This window comes from Littorina saxatilis, linkage group LG1, assembly GCF_037325665.1.
Source record: "Littorina saxatilis isolate snail1 linkage group LG1, US_GU_Lsax_2.0, whole genome shotgun sequence".
NCBI classification, from domain to species: domain Eukaryota; kingdom Metazoa; phylum Mollusca; class Gastropoda; order Littorinimorpha; family Littorinidae; genus Littorina; species Littorina saxatilis.
This window is the reverse complement of record NC_090245.1, coordinates 53325759-53344741: the sequence shown is the minus strand read 5'-3', so window position 1 is coordinate 53344741 and position 18983 is coordinate 53325759. Positions and strand designations below refer to the sequence as shown.

At 43.3% G+C, this 18983-nt stretch overlaps 1 protein-coding gene across 2 annotated transcripts; it reads right to left on the bottom strand.

Moving 5' to 3' along the window:
* Positions 1-1255: 1255 nt before the first annotated feature.
* On the bottom strand, positions 1256-18706 carry LOC138973962 (uncharacterized). Of its 2 annotated transcripts, none has more exons than XM_070346660.1 (13): positions 18661-18706; positions 16754-16858; positions 15665-15700; positions 13477-15399; positions 12878-13138; positions 12529-12601; positions 11966-12168; positions 10186-10308; positions 6775-8481; positions 5726-6105; positions 4263-4644; positions 3656-3787; positions 1256-1961 (listed from the first exon to the last, which is right to left on the bottom strand). In XM_070346660.1, the coding sequence occupies exons 3-13, from the start codon at positions 15675-15677 to the stop codon at positions 1954-1956; spliced, it is 5205 nt and encodes a 1734-aa protein (XP_070202761.1). In that variant the 5' UTR covers positions 15678-15700; positions 16754-16858; positions 18661-18706; the 3' UTR covers positions 1256-1953. The 2 variants fall into 2 exon arrangements, with proteins under 2 accessions (XP_070202761.1, XP_070202765.1); XM_070346664.1 differs by having other exon boundaries at positions 18418-18686.
* Between the last annotated feature and the right edge of the window lie 277 nt (positions 18707-18983).

Sequence of the window (18983 nt, the reverse complement as noted above, 5' to 3'; positions counted from 1 at the left end):
TCTTTCTTTATTTGGTGTTTAACGTCGTTTTCAACCACGAAGGTTATATCGCGACGGGGAAAGGGGGGAGATGGGACTCGCTATCCTGTCAGTGTGTCAATGTTTCTGTCCGCTGCAACATCATCTGACAATTATGAAATTTGATTATCTGATCCATTCTGATAATCATCCCTCCACGGCTATCGCCAGTTTCTCTCTGACAGCATGCTAAATTATTGCGCGAATCTATCAAAACAAGAATACAGTTATCTCCCATATGTTTTTCGCGAGCATGATCTAAATTTGAGATCAGTGTTCGCGAGTCAAAAATGATTGCAGATTGGCTGACTTCGACAGTGATCTCCGTTCTGTTCTTCACAGTTATGATAAAGACATCGTTCTAAGGTCAAAACAAGTCGAAATTTTGAGACTGCTGTCGGAAGGAGACCATGGTATATGGTTGCATCACTCTCAACTGGTTACAGAAAAAATCGTCTGCACCGGCGCGCACCAAAGCCAAAGTTGATTATCACGTGACACTTTAGAGTTGTTTGCACAGTATATACATCTGCGAAAGATAGCTCGCTTGAAACTGTCTTACATATCAATTCCTTTGTAATTTAAAAATTACACAACACCATGAAAAATCATTTTCGACGATCGCGAATCTGCTTAATATATCCATAACACATTACGAAAAGATCTAAATATGTAAAAAATCAATTTCCTCTCCAGAGAAGGAAAACCAAGGCATCCTGTCAGGGATAGAATGAGACCCGAAGGGAAGTAACTCATTTTTGACCTGAGTTCAGGACATATCTGATCCTGTTGGGTACGATCTGTCAGACACCATGAAAACTGGGAGGAAACGACCCGAATTTCCCAGCGACGGGACAATAAAGTAATGAAATGAAAAATGAAAAATGAAAATGAAACGCTGTAATCGCATTCAATGTTTCCTGAGGTTTTCAGACTGATATCTGTTGTTGGGCATAGCTAAGTTTTGTGGTTGAGTTGCCGTGCTATCATCGTTTCATGGCTTCTATAAACTCTGTTGTCTGATCCATCTCCACCCCATACACATCCACAAAAATACACCACATAAAAATAAGGGGATAGTTTATCATACTTTAATTAAGACCAACATGTCTTGGTTCATTTAAATGTACTCCATGCACCAGCAAATGACATCAACATCAACGCATATCAACAACAATATTTTCTGAACAAAACGTGTGAATTCTCGATTCAATACATGGAGATTTGGGGTTCTTTCTTGGTATGTTTTGTACAGTTTCCTTTCCGAGGGAGTATCCCCCATAAAGCAGCATGCAAAATCGTGTCTGCAGCATAGACAGCACCGTGAATGGTGCAAGGGAAGCAATCCAAGTTTTATTAACAGGGATTTGATCGCTCGGCAGCATATTAACTCCCTTGTCCTGGAAGGCCTATTTTTTTGCTCCTCGGTTCAAATTTCTCATTTGACCATTGCAAATAATCTTTTTTATTCAATTCATGGTTAACCCTACAAAATATTTGAAAAATTTGACAGGTAGAGAATCAGCCTACACCCAGACAAAAACCAACGACCAGACAGTTCTTCTATCATTCTCTTTGTTATAAGCAATGTTCAAAACGACTTTGTCTTACACACTGCCAGTTTCCTTCTGCAATGCTTTTCATAACAACAACAACAAATCTATATGCCTCCGATGAGAGAACACCTCCTCACAAAGGACACCTGCTGTTGTCTTTTTGTCCATTATCTTGACAGAAATATATATGTTGTGAAAGGCCACCTGCAATGTAGGGACACTTTTAGCTGGCCCCAAGGGTGTCCTTTCATCACAGGTACAGCGGTCCAAGTACAAGAGATAGTTTGCTGACGCTATCTGTGCTAATAATGAGAGCCCTTGCTTCCCGTAGTGAGTTCACATGACTGGACACTTTCAGGCGAGATCACTTTCACAATCTTCAGATTTCTGGCAGGAAAAAAACCAAAAAAACATGTGAAAATTTATATTTGATTTAACTTTGGAACCTCGATCATCAATCAAAATGTTTCCTACACTTGCAAAAATCCTGGTACATGTTTAAAAAAAAAATTTTTTTAAAAAGAGCAAAATGCAAAATATCTTGTGCTTGCATCCAAGTCTCAGCTGCTCATCCTCTAACTTCAATACTAAATTTAATCAAAATAAACAAACAAATCAACAACCTACATGTACTTTTAGTCCGTACACACACAGATACACTGAAAAATTATAAAACAAACAGACACACACACACAGGCACACATTTGTATCTTTACTGTTTCATAGTTTTGTTTGATTTTTTTCTGACAAGTAAATAACCCCAAACTATTGAAGGGTATAGGGTCAAATAGTTCATGTATTAAACATTTCCAGGATAATCAATCACTCCAGCTGCAGCAAAAGTAAATAAATTAAAAGATCAACAAGTCGCGTGAAGCAAAATTACTACATTTAGTCAATCAGTCGAACTCTCAGTGACTGAAAATGAACGCATCGCATTTTTCACTAAGACGATTCTCAACAGTGTTGTCGATTACATATCCCACGGCCGTGGTGACACAAACAAGCACAAAAAGTGACAAGCCAGTTTAGCGTAGTAGCGTATATCGTTTCATAGCAAAGCGCGCTTTCCTCTATTCTTTTTAACTTTCTGAGCTTGTTTTAAATCCAAACATAACATATCTATATGTTTTTTGAATCAGGAAATGATAAAAAAGAAGATGACATTATTTTTGAATCTTCTTCTTCTTCTTCTGCGTTCGTGGGCTGAAACTCCCACGTACACTCGTGGGTTTTTTTTGCACGAGTGGAATTTTATGTGTATGACCGTTTTTTACCCCGCCATTTAGGCAGCCATACGCCGTTTTCGGAGGAAGCATGCTGGGTATTTTCGTGTTTCTATAACCCACCGAACTCTGACATGGATTACAGGATCTTTTTCGTGCGCACTTGGTCTTGTGCTTGCATGTACACACAGGGGTGTTCGGACACCGAGGAGAGTCTGCACACAAAGTTGACTCTGAGAAATAAATCTCTCGCCGAACTCACGCTGACAGCGTCCAACTGGATACAAATCCAGCGCGCTACCAACTGAGCTACATGCCCGCCCACTTTTTTTGAATCAATTACTGAAATTTTTATTTTTATTAGAATTTTCAGATTTTTAAAGACCAAACTCATTAACTAATTTTTAGGCTTCCAAGCTGAAATGCAATCCAATAGTCGGGGCTTTGTCAAATATTGCTTGACCAAAAATTCAATCCATTTATTTGAAAAATGAGGATGTGACAGTGCCGCCTCAACTTTCACAAAAAGCCGGATATATGACGTCATCAAAGACATTTATCAAAAAAATAAAATAAACATCTGGGGATATTATTTGCAGGAACTCTCATGTAAAGTTTCATGAAGATCGGTCGGGTAGTTTTCTCTGAATCGCTCTACACATACACACAAACACACAGACAAACAGACACACATACACCACCATCCTTGTCTAGATTCCCTGTCTATGTTAAAACATTTAGTCAAAACTTGACTAAATGTAAAAACAAAAGAGAAGAAGCAGGATACACATGCAATCATAATTTTAACGCAGCAAAAAAACATACAAATATTTTAACGAAGAAACAATGGCTAACCTTCGTTTTTGAGCACCAGTGTTTGGCTAAGCTGCTGAGGGTCCATGTGAATCACCACTTCTTGCACGTGCACCGGTGACTCTCCCACTGCCGTTCCTGCACTGTCACCACCTGACAGGCTAACACCTCCAGCTGCAAAGAAATACAAGGTAAGGCAAGGTAAGGTAAATTAAGGTCAGGTAAGGATAGGTAAGGTAAGCTAAGGAAAGGTGAGTTTCATTCATGGATAGTCGGACTGCTTTCTCCCTATGGAAAGCGAACTGCCATACAGAACAGCGCTACCCATTTTTTCTTTTTTCCTGCATGCCTTTCTTTGTGTTTTCCAATCACTGAGACTTTGCTGTGGATCTCTAGACACACAAACACACACACACACACACACACACACACAACAAACATACAAACACACACACACACACACGCATGTACAAACACACACACACACTTACATGCACACACAAACATACACACAAACAAGCACATTCACACACACACACACAAACATACAAACACACAGACACACACACACACACACACACAAACAAGCACATTAACACACACACACACACACACACACACACACACACACACACACACAGCAACCTACCTCCTCCCTGCAGCTGAGCCAATATCGACTGCAGCAAACTTGGTGGCAGTGACACGACCCTTCCTCCCTGCATCACAGCCTGCACTGGTGTCTCTTGCATCGTCATCATCGTCTGAGGAGGGGGAGGGGGAGGAGGAGGAGGAGGAGTTGGGTCTTGAACCTGTAGAATGATCTGCTGCTGTGGCTGAGCAGTCCCTATCCCTGTATTGATGGCAGCAGGTTGGTTGGGGAAGGAAGTCTGTGGGAGGATGATTTGTATCTGAGTGGGTTGTTGCGGTGGTGGTGGTGGTGGGGGTTGCTGAAAGTTGACAGGAGCGATGATGTTGATGGGAAAGGTCTGAGCCTGTTGGTGATGTTGCTGAAGAGAATCTTGCTGTATCACCTGAAAAATAACCAAAAAATGTGGTCAGTCGGGAGGAGATTAGGGAAAAGGGTTAGTGACTTTCCCATGCTGATTTTGAATACCAGATGTAACTTGCAAGAAGCAGAGTAGCAACACATCTAAAAGCCTGTCTCTTAGAGAGAAAAAAAAGAAAATGGTTCTCGGGTGAATCCTCAGATGATAGTCACATAGCAGGAACTATACAGAACACAGATGTAGTTGACCTGACTGTTCTTTCTGTGTGTTCTTTCTTGATCGATGTAATCAGTGTTCATTCTCTCGCCCAAGCAACTCAAACTAGGCCTTAGTTTTCAGGAAGATCCATATTGCCACAATGTCAACAGCACAGGTAAACAAGAAGAGCAAACGCTCGATCGAGTCACTTTCGCAGTTCTGAATATTATATGAGGCATCAGATGGACAGGAAGAAATTGCTATTCACAACACAATGAGTCACGTTCACATAAAATTTGAGCCCGGTCACTTTTATAGTTTCCGAGAAAAGCCCAACGTTAAGTTGTGTGTTGCCGAACAGAAAAGGCTAGTTATCTCCCTTGTTTTTCTGATAACGTTCGTAAAAGGCTACAGATGTAAATACTTTGATGTAAAGAATAATCCTACAAAGTTTCAATCACATCCGATGAACTTTGTCAAAGATATAAAATGTCTAATTTTTCCTTTGACGCTGACCTGTGACCTTGAAAAAGGTCAAAGGTCAACGAAACCATCGTTAAAGTGTAGAGGTCATTGGAGGTCACGACTAAACAAAATATGAGCCCGATCGCTTTGATAGTTTCCGAGAAAAGATATAAAATGTCTAATTTTTCCTTTGACGCTGACCTGTGACCTTGAAAAAGGTCAAAGGTCAACGAAACCATCGTTAAAGTGTAGAGGTCATTGGAGGTCACGACTAAACAAAATATGAGCCCGATCGCTTTGATAGTTTCCGAGAAAAGTCCAACGTTAAGGTGGTGTCTACGGACGGCCGGACGGCCGGCCGGACAGACTAACACTGACCGATTACATAGTCACTTTTTCTCAAGTGACTCAAAAATACATAGTTAGCTGCCAAACACCTTACCTGCACATTGATAGGCAGCTCTGCCTGCTGCAGGTGTATGGTTTGCTGCTGATCTTGCAGCAGGTACTGATGCTGTGGCTGATGCTGATGCTGTGGCTGCTGTACTGTCACCTGCTGCGTCTGCTGCTGCTGTTGCTGTGGCTGCTGTACTATCACCTGCTGCGTCTGCTGCTGCTGTTGCTGTGGCTGCTGTACTATCACCTGCTGCGTCTGCTGCTGCTGTTGCTGTGGCTGCTGTACTATCACCTGCTGCGTCTGCTGCTGCTGTTGCTGGGGCTGTGACAGGATCTGGTACTGCACAGTTGGCTGCTGCCGCAGTGTCATAGCCTGAGGTCTGCTGCTGCTTATCGGGCCTGACAGCTGGAATGTTGTCAGTCCACCTTAAAAAGGGGAATGTCATCGTAAATGTAAATCATAGTCTAAGCAACAAAGTGACTGTGGGTGAGGTGAATTATTTAAACAAAGTTAAAAAACAAAAGAATTCTGTACTCACCAATACAAGGACAGCACATACATAACTAAATCAAATTTTCGCTTATGGAAGCTTTTTCAGGACTAACAACTTTCTCCAAATCCTCCCCAAGACTCCACTTTTCTCAGACCCCCCAACAACTCTTTGATTTCATCAAACATGCGTCAGCTAACACTTTGACAAGCAATTCACTTTTAGGCACACACACAAAAAAAGTCTGTTTACAGTATCCCGACCGACCCTATTTTTTCGCGCGACCCTAGACTTATTTTTGGCATTTGGAAGAAGAAATTTTTTTTTTAAATTTTAAAAATAAAAAAATATAAAAAAGTCTTTGTTTTTTGGCAAAATAACTTAAAAATATGTTTTTTGATGAGAAAAAAAAAAGAAGAAAAAAATCACGACCTTCCGACCCTATTTTTTTTTGCCTATGTTACCGTAAACAGACTTTTTTTTTTTTGGCCTTACATAAAATGTTCAGTTTGTCTAGCAGTTAATTTTCCACCAGATTTTCTTCCAACTCCAAGAGAGGGACATAAAGTGTCTCAACATTAAAACATTCTTACAAAGTACATACCTATATTCTGGTTACTGCTGGCAACAGCAGAAGTCATGGTGGAACCGGCAACAGTGACAATGCTGGAGACAATGCTGCCACCTTGCAGTTGCTGCGACAGAGACTGCATTACTGGCAACGCTGGTGCCGGCATCAGATCCACCAAAGGTTTGATCGCTCTTGGGCGTGAGCGAGACGGCCTTCGCGCTGACGAGGAAGTGGGGGAGGGGGATGCTGCTGCTGACACAAATCGCTGAGAGGTAGCACTGGCCACAGACACTATGCCTGCTGGCAAAGAAGTCGGAGAAATCTGGGAGAAAGCAACAGAGTTTGGCGAGTACGGCATCTGCACAAATTGGATTTCTTTAGTTTCTGGCTGCTGAAGGAGAGTTATGTGCTGCCCTCCGACACTGGTGAAAACCTGCTGCTGCTGCTGATGCTGAGCACTGGATGCCACAAGCTCCTGTGAGGTGGCTGCCAATGAAGCAGGGTGTGTGTATGTCACAAATGAAGCGTTTGATGATTGTCGCTGCAGCTGTGACTCAACCGCTGAGTGTTCTAAGACCGTTACACATTGAGATGCTGCTGACTTTGCTGGAGCGGTGTTGGGACTGAGATAAGTGACAACTTTGCTGGAAGAGGAGGCGGTCATTTGTGGTGACCTGGAGCTTGGAATGAAAGAGCCAGAGGTCAGCTGCTGAGAGGCTTGGTTACCAATGACAAGGTTGGACAGGCTGCCGTCGGACGAGAACATGTGGGTGCCGTCAGACAGGATGATGTTCTCAACATAAACCGGGGGCTTGGAGTCATCCTCCAGGTCCGTTTTAATGCCGTCTTGACTCAAAATGGTGACAGTGTCAGAGTCATGCATACCCTCAGCCGGGATCAGGTTCTCCACGATGGTTCCGTCAGGGTACTGCACAGCCCCAAAGCCCACAGGCACTTGGACGATCTGCACATGCTGTGAGTTGTGCGTCACACAGCCTCCCTGCCCTTTCTCCTGGCCGTCAGAGGTCTGGGTCTGAACGTCATACTGCTCCTCATACAGCCTGGCTGCTGCGTCCACTATCTGGTCCAGACTGCTGGCAGGCCCGCACCTCTGCGACTGACTCCCCTGCCTCCTGGAGGAAGGCGCTGGATCCTGTGAAGCCACAATGGTGTAGCCTGAAGTCTTTGATGCGGCGCTCCTGCTGGAAGTGGGTGGCTCTGTTTCCAGCTGGATGTAAAGGCCTGCAGGGGGCTGGACAGTGCTGACTTTGTACACCGTGTCTGATCCACCCGACGCAGAATGCCCTGCCTGAAGCTGCTGCAGAATGGTCTTGCTGTCCACTCCAGGGTCCGTGCTGTGCTGACGCAGGTGACAACGCAAGGAGTGCTCCTTCACAAACGAGGCTCTACACAAACCGCACGGATAGGACTTCTTGCACACTGCACGGATGGACCGACTGCCGCCACTTCCCTCGTGCCGACGGTCCTCGTCTTTGACTACGATCCGTCCGCTCTCTGAACCGCGTTTAGAGCTGCTTCCCTTGGACCGGCCATGTCGTCGGGATGATCTCAACTTGTCAGCATGTCGCTTTTTTATGTGAGCTTTGACGTTGCCTCGCTGCTTGGCAGAGTAAGGGCAGAAGTCACAGTGGAATGGTTTCTCGTCGCTGTGTGTGCGAAGGTGGTTCTTGAGAGAAGAGGTTGTCGAACAGATGTACTGGCACTTTGGGCAGACATGACCTAAAGAGAAACAACCATATAATAAAAGCATCAGAACTATGACAGAATAAGCAGCAACAAAAAATTCTTAAAAAGATCTTAAGATGAAACCGCATGTAAGGAACAGATTAAAAGGGCCCGGGGCTGATTTAGGAATGGTCAAGAAAAACACTGTAATTATGTGACTATGTCAAACAAAATTGACTTCTGTCAAGTAAAGTATGGCAAAAACTGACATCTTTCAAGTAAAGAAAAAAAGGCGAGCTTGTCTGTTAATCATAATTTGAGGTTTTCTTGCAGGCAAACAGACATCTTTCACCATTTACAGCTTCCGGTGTTCTGTGCAACCACACGGTTAATTCTTAACACCACTCGGACTCCTTGGAATCACAAGTTAACATAACATTCAGGGTTATTAACAGCTATTGTGTTTTCAGCATAGCAATAGGGCCCAATATTTAGACGAGACAAGTAAAATGCTGACGAGTCGCATTATACTTGTTCGAGTCTAAATATCGGACCCTATTGCTACGATGAAAACACAATAGCGTTTATACATGTATAGCTATTCTGACATTAAATTCTGTGTTAAAATCATGTTTTTGTCAGCAACAAGTACCAGAATGTTTTGTTTGTTTGTTTTTTTAACGCCCAGCCGACCACGAAGGGCAATATCAGGGCGGTGCTGCTTTGACATATATAACGTGCGCCACACACAAGACAGAAGTCGCAGCACAGGCTTCATGTCTCACCCAGTCACATTATTCTGACACCGGACCAACCAGTCCTAGCACTAACCCCATAATGCCAGACGCCAGGCGGAGCAGCCACTAGATTGCCAATTTTAAAGTCTTAGGTATGACCCGGCCGGGGTTCGAACCCACGACCTCCCGATCACAGGGCGGACGCCTTACCACTAGGCCACCGTGCCGGTAAGTACCAGAATGGTCCATGTCGTTGATTGCAGACGACGGTTCCCTTTCCGCATGAAGCCACGGAAATAACCGAACATTGAAAAACCCATGGACATGTATTACGGAGAAAACTCAAGATAACCGGATGCTTAGCAATACGTCAATATGTTAGGAATCATATGACGTCATGACGTATCATGCTTGCCTACGTAGATTGTATGTTCGAAAGTCTGACTTCTGTTGGGAATTCGCGTGGTGAAGACTGCGGTAAATCTGTAGATGATAAGAGAACAAGGATTGTCTCAGAAGAAACGACGAAATGTTTCAGACCGGTAACTTCATTTCAACATTGCACTATACAATGGACGTTCTATGTGACAGGAGAGTTTGCTGATTTTGTGTTAAACATTGGAGAGATCGTCTGCTAATATCAGAGATAGGTCGCTTCAGATTGCAGCTTCTGGAAATTTGCAAGGTTTGTTGCCTGTTAAAGAACTGGATTTTACACGTAATGTATGTCATGTACAGTAAGCAACAACAAAAACACACACAAAGCAAATGGCATCGTCTGTCGACTAGTCACAGAAACAAACCTGGCGAGGTATGCGTGTACTTTATACATGTGGAAGAAACCGGAACCATGCGTCTTTGTTATTGCCGATATCGTTTGGATATCGGCAAAAATGGCCAACTTCCGTAGCGTTCTGCTTTGATGATCGGAAAAGGGATGTGTGAGACCATCCAATCACAGCCCCCGAATTCCCCCACGTGTCCATCAGAATAGCTATATTCATGTATACCACAAGTGTACCTGAAGTATGCTGCTTCATGTGTTCTTTGAGCAGCTTCTGTGAGGATGAAGTGAATTCACAGCTGGTACACTGGAGCTGTTTCTCAGGGCAGTGATTGATTCTGTAGTGACTCTTCAAGTTGCCTGGAATGTCAATTAAAAGTCAATTAAATACTGTCTAATCTCTGTTGTGACTCAGTACAGTGGAACCCTCCTTTTAGGCAGCCCCCCCCCCCCCCCCTTTTAAGACCTTGTCTTTTTTCTTTCTTTTTTTCATAAGCCCTGTAAATTTACCCCCACTTTTAAGACTCCCTCCTTTTTAAGACCTGATTTTCTCAGATGTTTGGAGGACCTAAAAGGGGGGTTCCACTGTATAAGTTGTGGCATTCTGCTGTTTTCTTGCAGAGTCTCCCCCACAAATTCTCAAGCCATTAACCACGATTACTGCATCATCTTCACTGGGTGCTGTGACTGGTGTGGCTGCTTTTGACTCAACCGAGTTGGTTAATAAATGACCCAAGATGAAATACTAAAATGGACTTCACTTCCGCTCTGCATTTAACATTCATCGTTGATTTTCTATGTTTGCAGTACAGTAAAACCTGTCTCTAACGGACACCCTTGGGGAATGGTAATAGTGTCCCTATTAGACAGGTGTCCCTTCTTCACAGGTGGAGGGGCCGGGGCAATATTTTACAAAGAGCACGTAAAATGAACAAGACACTTTTTGTCAGTCCTGTAGTATGTATTTATTGGATTGAACATGAGACTCACTGAAAATGTGAGTAAACAAATGATACATGTAGCAAACAACAACAACAACAACAACAACATCCCCCCACCCCACCCCCCCCCCCCCCCCCCCCCCCCCCCCCCCCCCCCCACCTAACCCGTTCCCTACACACACTGTGCATCAAACTTACGCAAGTCGGACGTCACAAAGCTAAAAATAGCTGACTCTTCATCAGTCATTCAACGGGAAATTCCGCAGTGTGTCTCGACCAAATTGGGTCAGCTCTTGTTTCATTCAGTTTTTCTAGTCTCAGCATAAATGCATGGAACAAAAATTTAGCTGTGTTAACTATTGTTTCCTTCGAACGATTGCTTACAAAGAGAGAGAGATCATCACGTCTTCTTTTTCCGATTTGATCCTCGCGATCTGTGTTTTACCACATCCCATCTCCTTCGCCACATCTTGGCATGATTGGCCGCTATCTAGTTTTTTCAAGGCAGCGACACGCTGCTCTAAAGTCAACGCTTTTCTTTTTCCTGCTGGAGATTCCATTTTCAAACACAGTAGTCTACTGTTGCTTTTGATTGTGACTGTATCCACAATGCGGAAAAGCGAAAGTGAGTGAGCGAAAGTGGGTCTCCATCTAAACAAGCCACTGATTGGTCAGAAAAGGGACAGGACAACCAATCAACAACCATTTGTGCTACGGCTACGGCTGCCAAGCACTGTCTGCATAACAGTCGAGTTTTCGAAGTTGCGTTTTTATGTACGTTGTGTCCGTTTGTGACAGTGTTTACACTTCCTACGGTCCGAAAAATCGTGTCCGCGTCCGTAAGTGGCAGGTGTCCGCCCGTTAAAGGTTAGTTATTGTTGAAATCGTGTTCGTGCCATGATAAACTGTCCGTATGTAGCAGGTGGCCGTTACAACAAGGGTCCGCTAGACTCAGGTTTTACTGTATGCTGAAACTTGAAAGAATAAAGGGGTCACTGCAATGGAATATAAACACAACACAGACTTTAGCTAACTACGAGAACAGCAAATCCTTAAGATTTTATGTCTACTCTCACCCTTGATGGAACACTTGTAGTCGCAGATTTCACATTGATACGGTTTCTCGCCTGTGTGCACTCTCATGTGTCGCTTGAGGTCGGAGTTGATCTTGAATTTGGAGTGACATGTTTTGCACTCAAACGGTGAATCACCAGTGTGCGTACGAAGATGGACAATCAGCTGACTGGAGTTGCGACTTGCATAGGTGCACACCTGACACCTGTGCGCAAGAAAAGTTCAGGTGTAAACACTATCTCTTCATTCAATTTATCAAAGGAAAAAATGTGCTTTAATTTAGTACTAAGGCATCTCAGGGGAAAAGGATTTACTGGCATCCTTTCTTAGCGGAATTAGTACCATTACTGGTTGTTAAAATAATTACCTGTTCTCTTCTTGATCCGTCAAAGTATTACAATTACTGTTGAATCGTTAAGTAGTTTAATCAACTGACATGGAGCACTGATTTTCTGTTGCAGTTCAGAGTATTAGTTTGTACCTGAATGTTTAAAAGCAGGTTTAAATTATTAACAAATGTTTTTGTTAAATGATCTGACAGTGATTGAATCTGGCAACGACATACTTGAATGGTCTTTCATCTGTGTGAGTCCTGATGTGCTTCTTCAAACTGCTGCTGTCTATGGACGCATAGTCACCTGTAACAGAACCAGCATCACAAATCAAGGCAACATAAAGTTTAGCCAAGAGATTTTGTTTCTCCACACACCTTTTAAACACAAGAACCATGTCAAGTGGTACCTGCAATGTGACGTCCCTTTGAAGAGAAGTCACCACCCCCAAACCACCAGGCGGCAGCGATTTGAACTTCCAATTAGGAGGCCGATATCTTATCCACTACGCCACTGCGCCCGTCTACAAATTGTACAAAGCTCCAATTTGTCAGTATCAGTTGTAAAAAGAAAGTAACTCACAGAGTTTGCACTTAAAGGGTTTATCCCCAGTGTGCCAGCGGATGTGAACACGCAGCTTGTCGGAGCGATTGAAGTTCTTGTCGCAGTGGGGACACACAAAGGGTCTTTCTCCTGTGTGGGTGCGGCGGTGGCGGTGCAGGTCCTTGAAGTAGGTGGTTTCGTAGCTGCAGTTGTCACACTTAAAGACCTTACGTTTGATGGTGGAAGTTATTAAATCAGCTTGGGAAGGTTTCTTATCAGCAGGTCGTATTTCAGGCATCCCTAATGAGACATACAAATTGTGAGGAAAATGAGTGATTTAACCTGGCACAAACATATTGCTCGAGTCAAATCTTCTCATTTGCACCAGATATAAATTAAGATTCTTCTGTATCCTTGCTTACCCCCAAAGCTTACTGCACATCCCCATCATATTTCCATATCTGCTTGCATGCTCCTTCTAATTCAATTGTCTGTATGTACAGTCTTCACCTGTGGATAGGAAATTAAATAATTGTTTTTGCTCTTGAGAATTTTGTTTTCTTGTGAAAACACTAGCAGTAAAGTAGGTTCCTTTCTAATGATACAAAAATACACTGGCTATAACTTCTGGGACTTACCAGGCATGTGTAACCCTTCATCCACGGGCCTGACACGATGGGCAGACTTTCTTTTTGACAAAGTTCGTGCAGAGGCAGCAGCTATCAGCTTAACCTCCGGTGACCTGATGCCGGATATCCCTGGATGCAGTTGTGAAGGCTGCGGAACCATCAAGTCCTGGGTGGCTTCCAGGATGGTGTGGGATGCTTGTGGGTGCACTGCAATGAGGTGACTGTTGGCCAGGTTGTCAGGCAAGCTCTCGGCCAGTTCCGACGCTTCGGCCGCAAGGTCCTGTAGAGTGGCCGTGGCTTCGACAATGTCTTTGGAGAGAGAGGGGTCTGGGTTGTGGTCGGCCGCCAGTTCCGCTGCCATTTCCGACAGTTTGTGTCTCCACTTGTTCTGCAGCTGTTGCAGCTGATGCTGGTGGTGTATGTGCTCCTGCTGCTCTCTGTGGTGGCGCTTGTTGGGAGAGGGAGCAGACAGGGATGTGTTTGACACGCCTGTGTCAGCCACAGTGTGTCTACGTCGGCGCTCTGCCGCAACATTGATGGTTATCCCTCCTGAGATGCTGCCCTGAAGAGGCCTGTCTGGAATCAGCGAATAGTCCTGCTCAAAAACCGAGTCCTCTTCCAGCTCCATCATGCTGTCTTCCAGCTCAGGATCCACAAGCTGGCCTGAAGCTTCCTGTCCCAACATCACCTCATCTTCCTGTTCCGTCTGCCTCAACACAAGGACCTCAGGCAAGGGAACAGTAAGGTCTGAATGCGTTATTCGAGTATTCAAAGCCTCTCCAGTACTCACCGGCATCTCCAAGTGTCCTTGAAGCCGCTGAAGTGACAACTGAGCTTCAGAGTCCACAGGATGTGTGTGGGTCAAAACATGAGCTTGGTCCAACACATATTTGTCAAGCTGTTGGTCAAACTGATAATTCACAGTCTGTGCGTGATTGCCATCACCCTGGCTGTGACTTTTTAAGTCAGCCTCCATAATAGTTTCACTGACAGCATTCAAGAGGGAGGCTTGCTCAGACTGCGGTGCAGGGTTGTGGCTGACAACAACCGTGTGGTGGGCTCTTGGAATCTTCCGCCTGTGAGGTAAATGACCTGAACTACTCTGAACATTTCTCAACTGCACAGCTCCAAGATGTGGTGATATAATCTCAGTGTCATTCAACACCTGCTGCTGTGATTGTGTAACCTCTGTCTTAGAAAACACTAACTCTTCCGGTCTCTGTGGCAGAAGACTAATAGATATCTCTGACAGTCCAGAGACACCTGTCACATTTTCAACTGAAGCAGCCACACCTCGGGGAGGCTGACTCTGCATCAAGACGTGTTCTTCATGGTCAGGGCCTGTGTCATGCTTTGAAGACATGCTCCTCCTTTGTTTTCCATCTTGAGTTCCTTGAATATGTACAGCATCACTGGTGCCTTTGTACTGGGCTTCATGATGCTTTGCACTGGGGCTGCCAAACGGCCGATGAAAATCTGAATCCTTGTCGCTCTCTACCTCTTCACAGTGAGTCTGCAACAACAGCTGCTGCGCGCCAGAATGACCTTGCTGTAGCAGCGATGTGGCATACTGTGGCTGGCCAGACACCTGCTCCAATATCACATGCTGTAGCTGCTGTGTGTGGTCTGATGCCGAAGACAGAGAACTGGCGTCCACACTAATATGCCCTTGTTGGTAAGCTTGCTTAGATGTAAGACTAAGACTCATTGATGACTGAAATAAAGAGGTGTGCTCCACCCGCTGTTCCTTTTGTTTCAACTGCTCCTGCTGCAGCTGTTTCCTCTTTTTATCCTGAATGCTAGCCAGCACTTTGACCAGAGCAGGGCATTGCTTTTTGTGTTGCATGAAGATGTCTACATCATTGAACTCTGCCCTGCACATGCCACAGATGTGCAGATCAAAGAGACCTTCAGGAATCTCCATTGGGGAATCTGCAACATCACAAAATAAGTTGAATTATGTATTTAAAACAAATCTAAATATATATCAATTGAGGCTGGCGTTTTAAATTCAGAAGATGACATTACAAAAACAACCAACCACAAGATCAATAAAGGAATTATCTAAATTCTCCTTGAAAAAATATTCACAGCTGTTCGCAAGAAAAAAACTGTCATCTGCACTTATCTGATTTATTCAATTATCAAATTACCAGTACAAATGCCATGTTTTAGAACCTCTGTCTACCTCGCTTACCTTCTGATTCCATTCTGACTGTTGCTTGTTTTGATCCTAAAACAAACAAAAAACATACAGGTTTATTCAAAGTATGAACATGAAAATTGAAATCTTCACTGCACATGAATTAAAACACATGTATTATAGTGAATATATGCAAACTTTGTCGCCATACCTGTACACATTTACTGTTAAGTTTTCACATACATGTACATGTAATTTATAAAGAACATCCACAACGTGTACACTTTTTCTGCACATACCCATATTTTGCTGAAGCACAAATCACTAAAACATAAAAATGCGATCATAATTAATCAGCATTGTTGTTCCCAGACTCGGAGCACAATTAATACGTAAGTTGGACCGGGATTGAAATTTTTGTGCATGTCTCTAGATCCAAATTGTCCTGGCTAAAAAAATAAAACTGAATGCCTCATGAAAGTCATTGAACACCTCATCACTTGCATGGCAAAACTATCAACCGGCTGAGGGTCAGAAAAATACCTCCAATAAAAAAGAAAAAGAAAAAAAAAGAATGTGTCAGTGACTGAAGACTGACCGAGGCCCGAGAAGAACACTACAACAGTCATAGTTATAACAGGTAATAAGGCATGAGATCAGGGTTTCATTTACTAGTGCGCCCTGCGCCATGCTAGTGAACACTACACTATGATCACTGGAATGAGCAGAGATTTACAGACAATACACCAAGCAAGCATGTTATACATTACAAACTAGTAATGTAGCAGTAGTGTTAGTCCAAGAGATAAGGTTCTGGATCTCACAAACATTGTGGCTTTTTGTTCTACCATCTCATGCAACGAGAATGCCTTTCCATAAGAAATTCATTGTTGAACTTGAACTTGAAGGTATCCCAAAATGGTAATATATCGCTGATTGAGACAGCAAGAAAGTTAGTTCAATACACCACTCCCAAAATAGATATATGTATCTGGCTCACTGTCATCGTCTGGCAGATTGAAGGTTAACCCACTTTAAGACCAATATCTAGGCTACATTTGCAGATTTTTTTCTTTGGCGGGCGCCCTAAAGCATGAGTGCAAAAAGATTCTGAAAGCAAGTTGCACAAAACCAAAACGTTACATGCAGTCTTGTCAATAATGCAGAAGGGGTCGATGTCAACAAAATGTAGGTGCATTCCCTGTAGGTGTTTTCCCTGTATACAGGGACAGCTCCCGGGTGCAGTTCCTGTAAAAAAACAGATCTCTCAATCTTGTGTCCTACGCAAGGCTGCCATAAACTGTTGAGTTCAGTTTAACTGTAGAGTCTACATACAGTCTCTGACTAAAGTACGCGTTGAGCAAATGTATGCTTTACTTCACTACACAACAGGAGTTAGAACATAGCATGTGTTAAACAGCTGAGTGTCAGCGCAGCATATCAAACTGATACCAGGTGCTACTGGCGATTCTCGTAATAAAATACGTAATGATCGATACATCAGCCTTCCTGATACTGGGATAGCTATAGCTAGCTTGGTGGTCAATTACCCGGAAAAAAAGGAAAAAAAGAAGGATCGATGACTTAGCCTGCGACTTTATACATGTCATCCGAGGCAAAAGCATCGATAATGAACTAGGCACATAAATGCTTAAACTTAAGGGGAAAAATTTCGATTTTTCTACTGTATTTCTGGCAACAAAAAACAGCAAATTAGCATACACTGGTTCAGTGGTTGGGTTAATTAATTGTCTTGCACTTGCAGGTGCCATTTCTTTAACATTACTGGGGGTAAAAACGCTGTTTATTATTTTCTTGAAACCAGTGTCTAGTGCCGGTGTGACGTTTTCATCTTTCGCCGTGTTGATATTTTGCTTCTCGGCCTCGTTGATTTAGTATAAACTCTACACTGAACAAAAAAAACACCCTTCGATAGTACTGATGAGCGACCTTGTGTACCTTACATTCATGGGGACAAATTTGTCCAACCAATTTGTTTTATTTAACTTAGAAATTTGATTCATCCTAAAAATGTTTTCCTTCTTACTCAAGGGACGCAACCACTCAGTACACGTTTTCGAAGAATTTGATTTTTGGGGTGAAATCTATTAAATTTTACCACCAATTTTCTTCACATGCAAGAAACTGACATGCTTTTCGTCCATAAATAATTTCACTTCTTAATTTTACCAGGAAACAAAGTCTTGAGTATATGTCGAGGGGGAAATATGTACACAGGCAAAAGATGAAATCGTGACACCGGCATGTGTACTACTCCTAGTGAACCCTAAGCACCCCGGCTGTATAACTTTGAAGCCACGAACCACTTACTTCCCCTGATCCTGTCTGCCCACATGTATGCTTACGAAATCTAACTGAACTCTGCGACTGACCACAGCCCAGTCATACTTCGTACTTGACAGCTACTTGTTACTTTTTGTGGACAGTTAACGCTCGTTTTGATATATATTGAGGTCTAACGAATGACGTCTCACAACGTGCATGGTCGTCCTTGGCGGTCAAGAAAGCCGCCGCGATCATTGCGCAGACGACACTTCTAGACCGCCAATATTTTTTGTGCGCATCACGTGATCCACATAAATCGGCCGGAAACGAAGCAATTGGGAAACCTGGATATGGCGATGCTGCGGTGACAGGTCGAGTGGTCATGATATCCTGGCATAACGCCATTTCTAGTATCTTCATAATATTGTACCAAGTCTCAAGCGACAAATGACAAATAAGGGAGTAATGATGCAAGAAATACACCCCGCTACATTCCCTATATACAGAAAAAAAACACCTACATGAAGTGCACCTGCGGGGATTGCACCCGCTTTCGGTCGACGTAGACCCTTTCTCAGTTTCTGCGTCAAACAGAAACAAACGGTGGTTGAAAGTTCCAAGTACATGTACAATGTTTTCAGCACCAGTTCAGATGCTTTTCTCACCAAGCAATGTTAGACACATTGCCTTTTGTCCACAACTGTTGTGAACAGCACTCTGCAACAGCAAATCATGCATGAAGCTAAATTATCTTTGTATTTTACCTGAAGAAAGCAGTTTATACTTCTGTTTTGTTTTCTACACTGCAAGGGAAGTAACTAAAAGACCTTGCTCGAGGGACTTTCCTTGTGCAAGACTTTTGTACATGATCGTGAACAATTTTGTTCTGTATGTAGCTGCATTTTGTTATTTTCTACTAGTAAAGGTATCACCTGAATCAAAATATAGATCATAGTGCCTTAAAACGATTTACAATCATATAGAATAAAATTAATGTTTTACATTAAATGAATGCTCCCCTCGATAACTGAAGGGAGGTTACTGATGCAGACTGAGAGTACCCAAGAGTAGGCATCTGTCTTGTCTC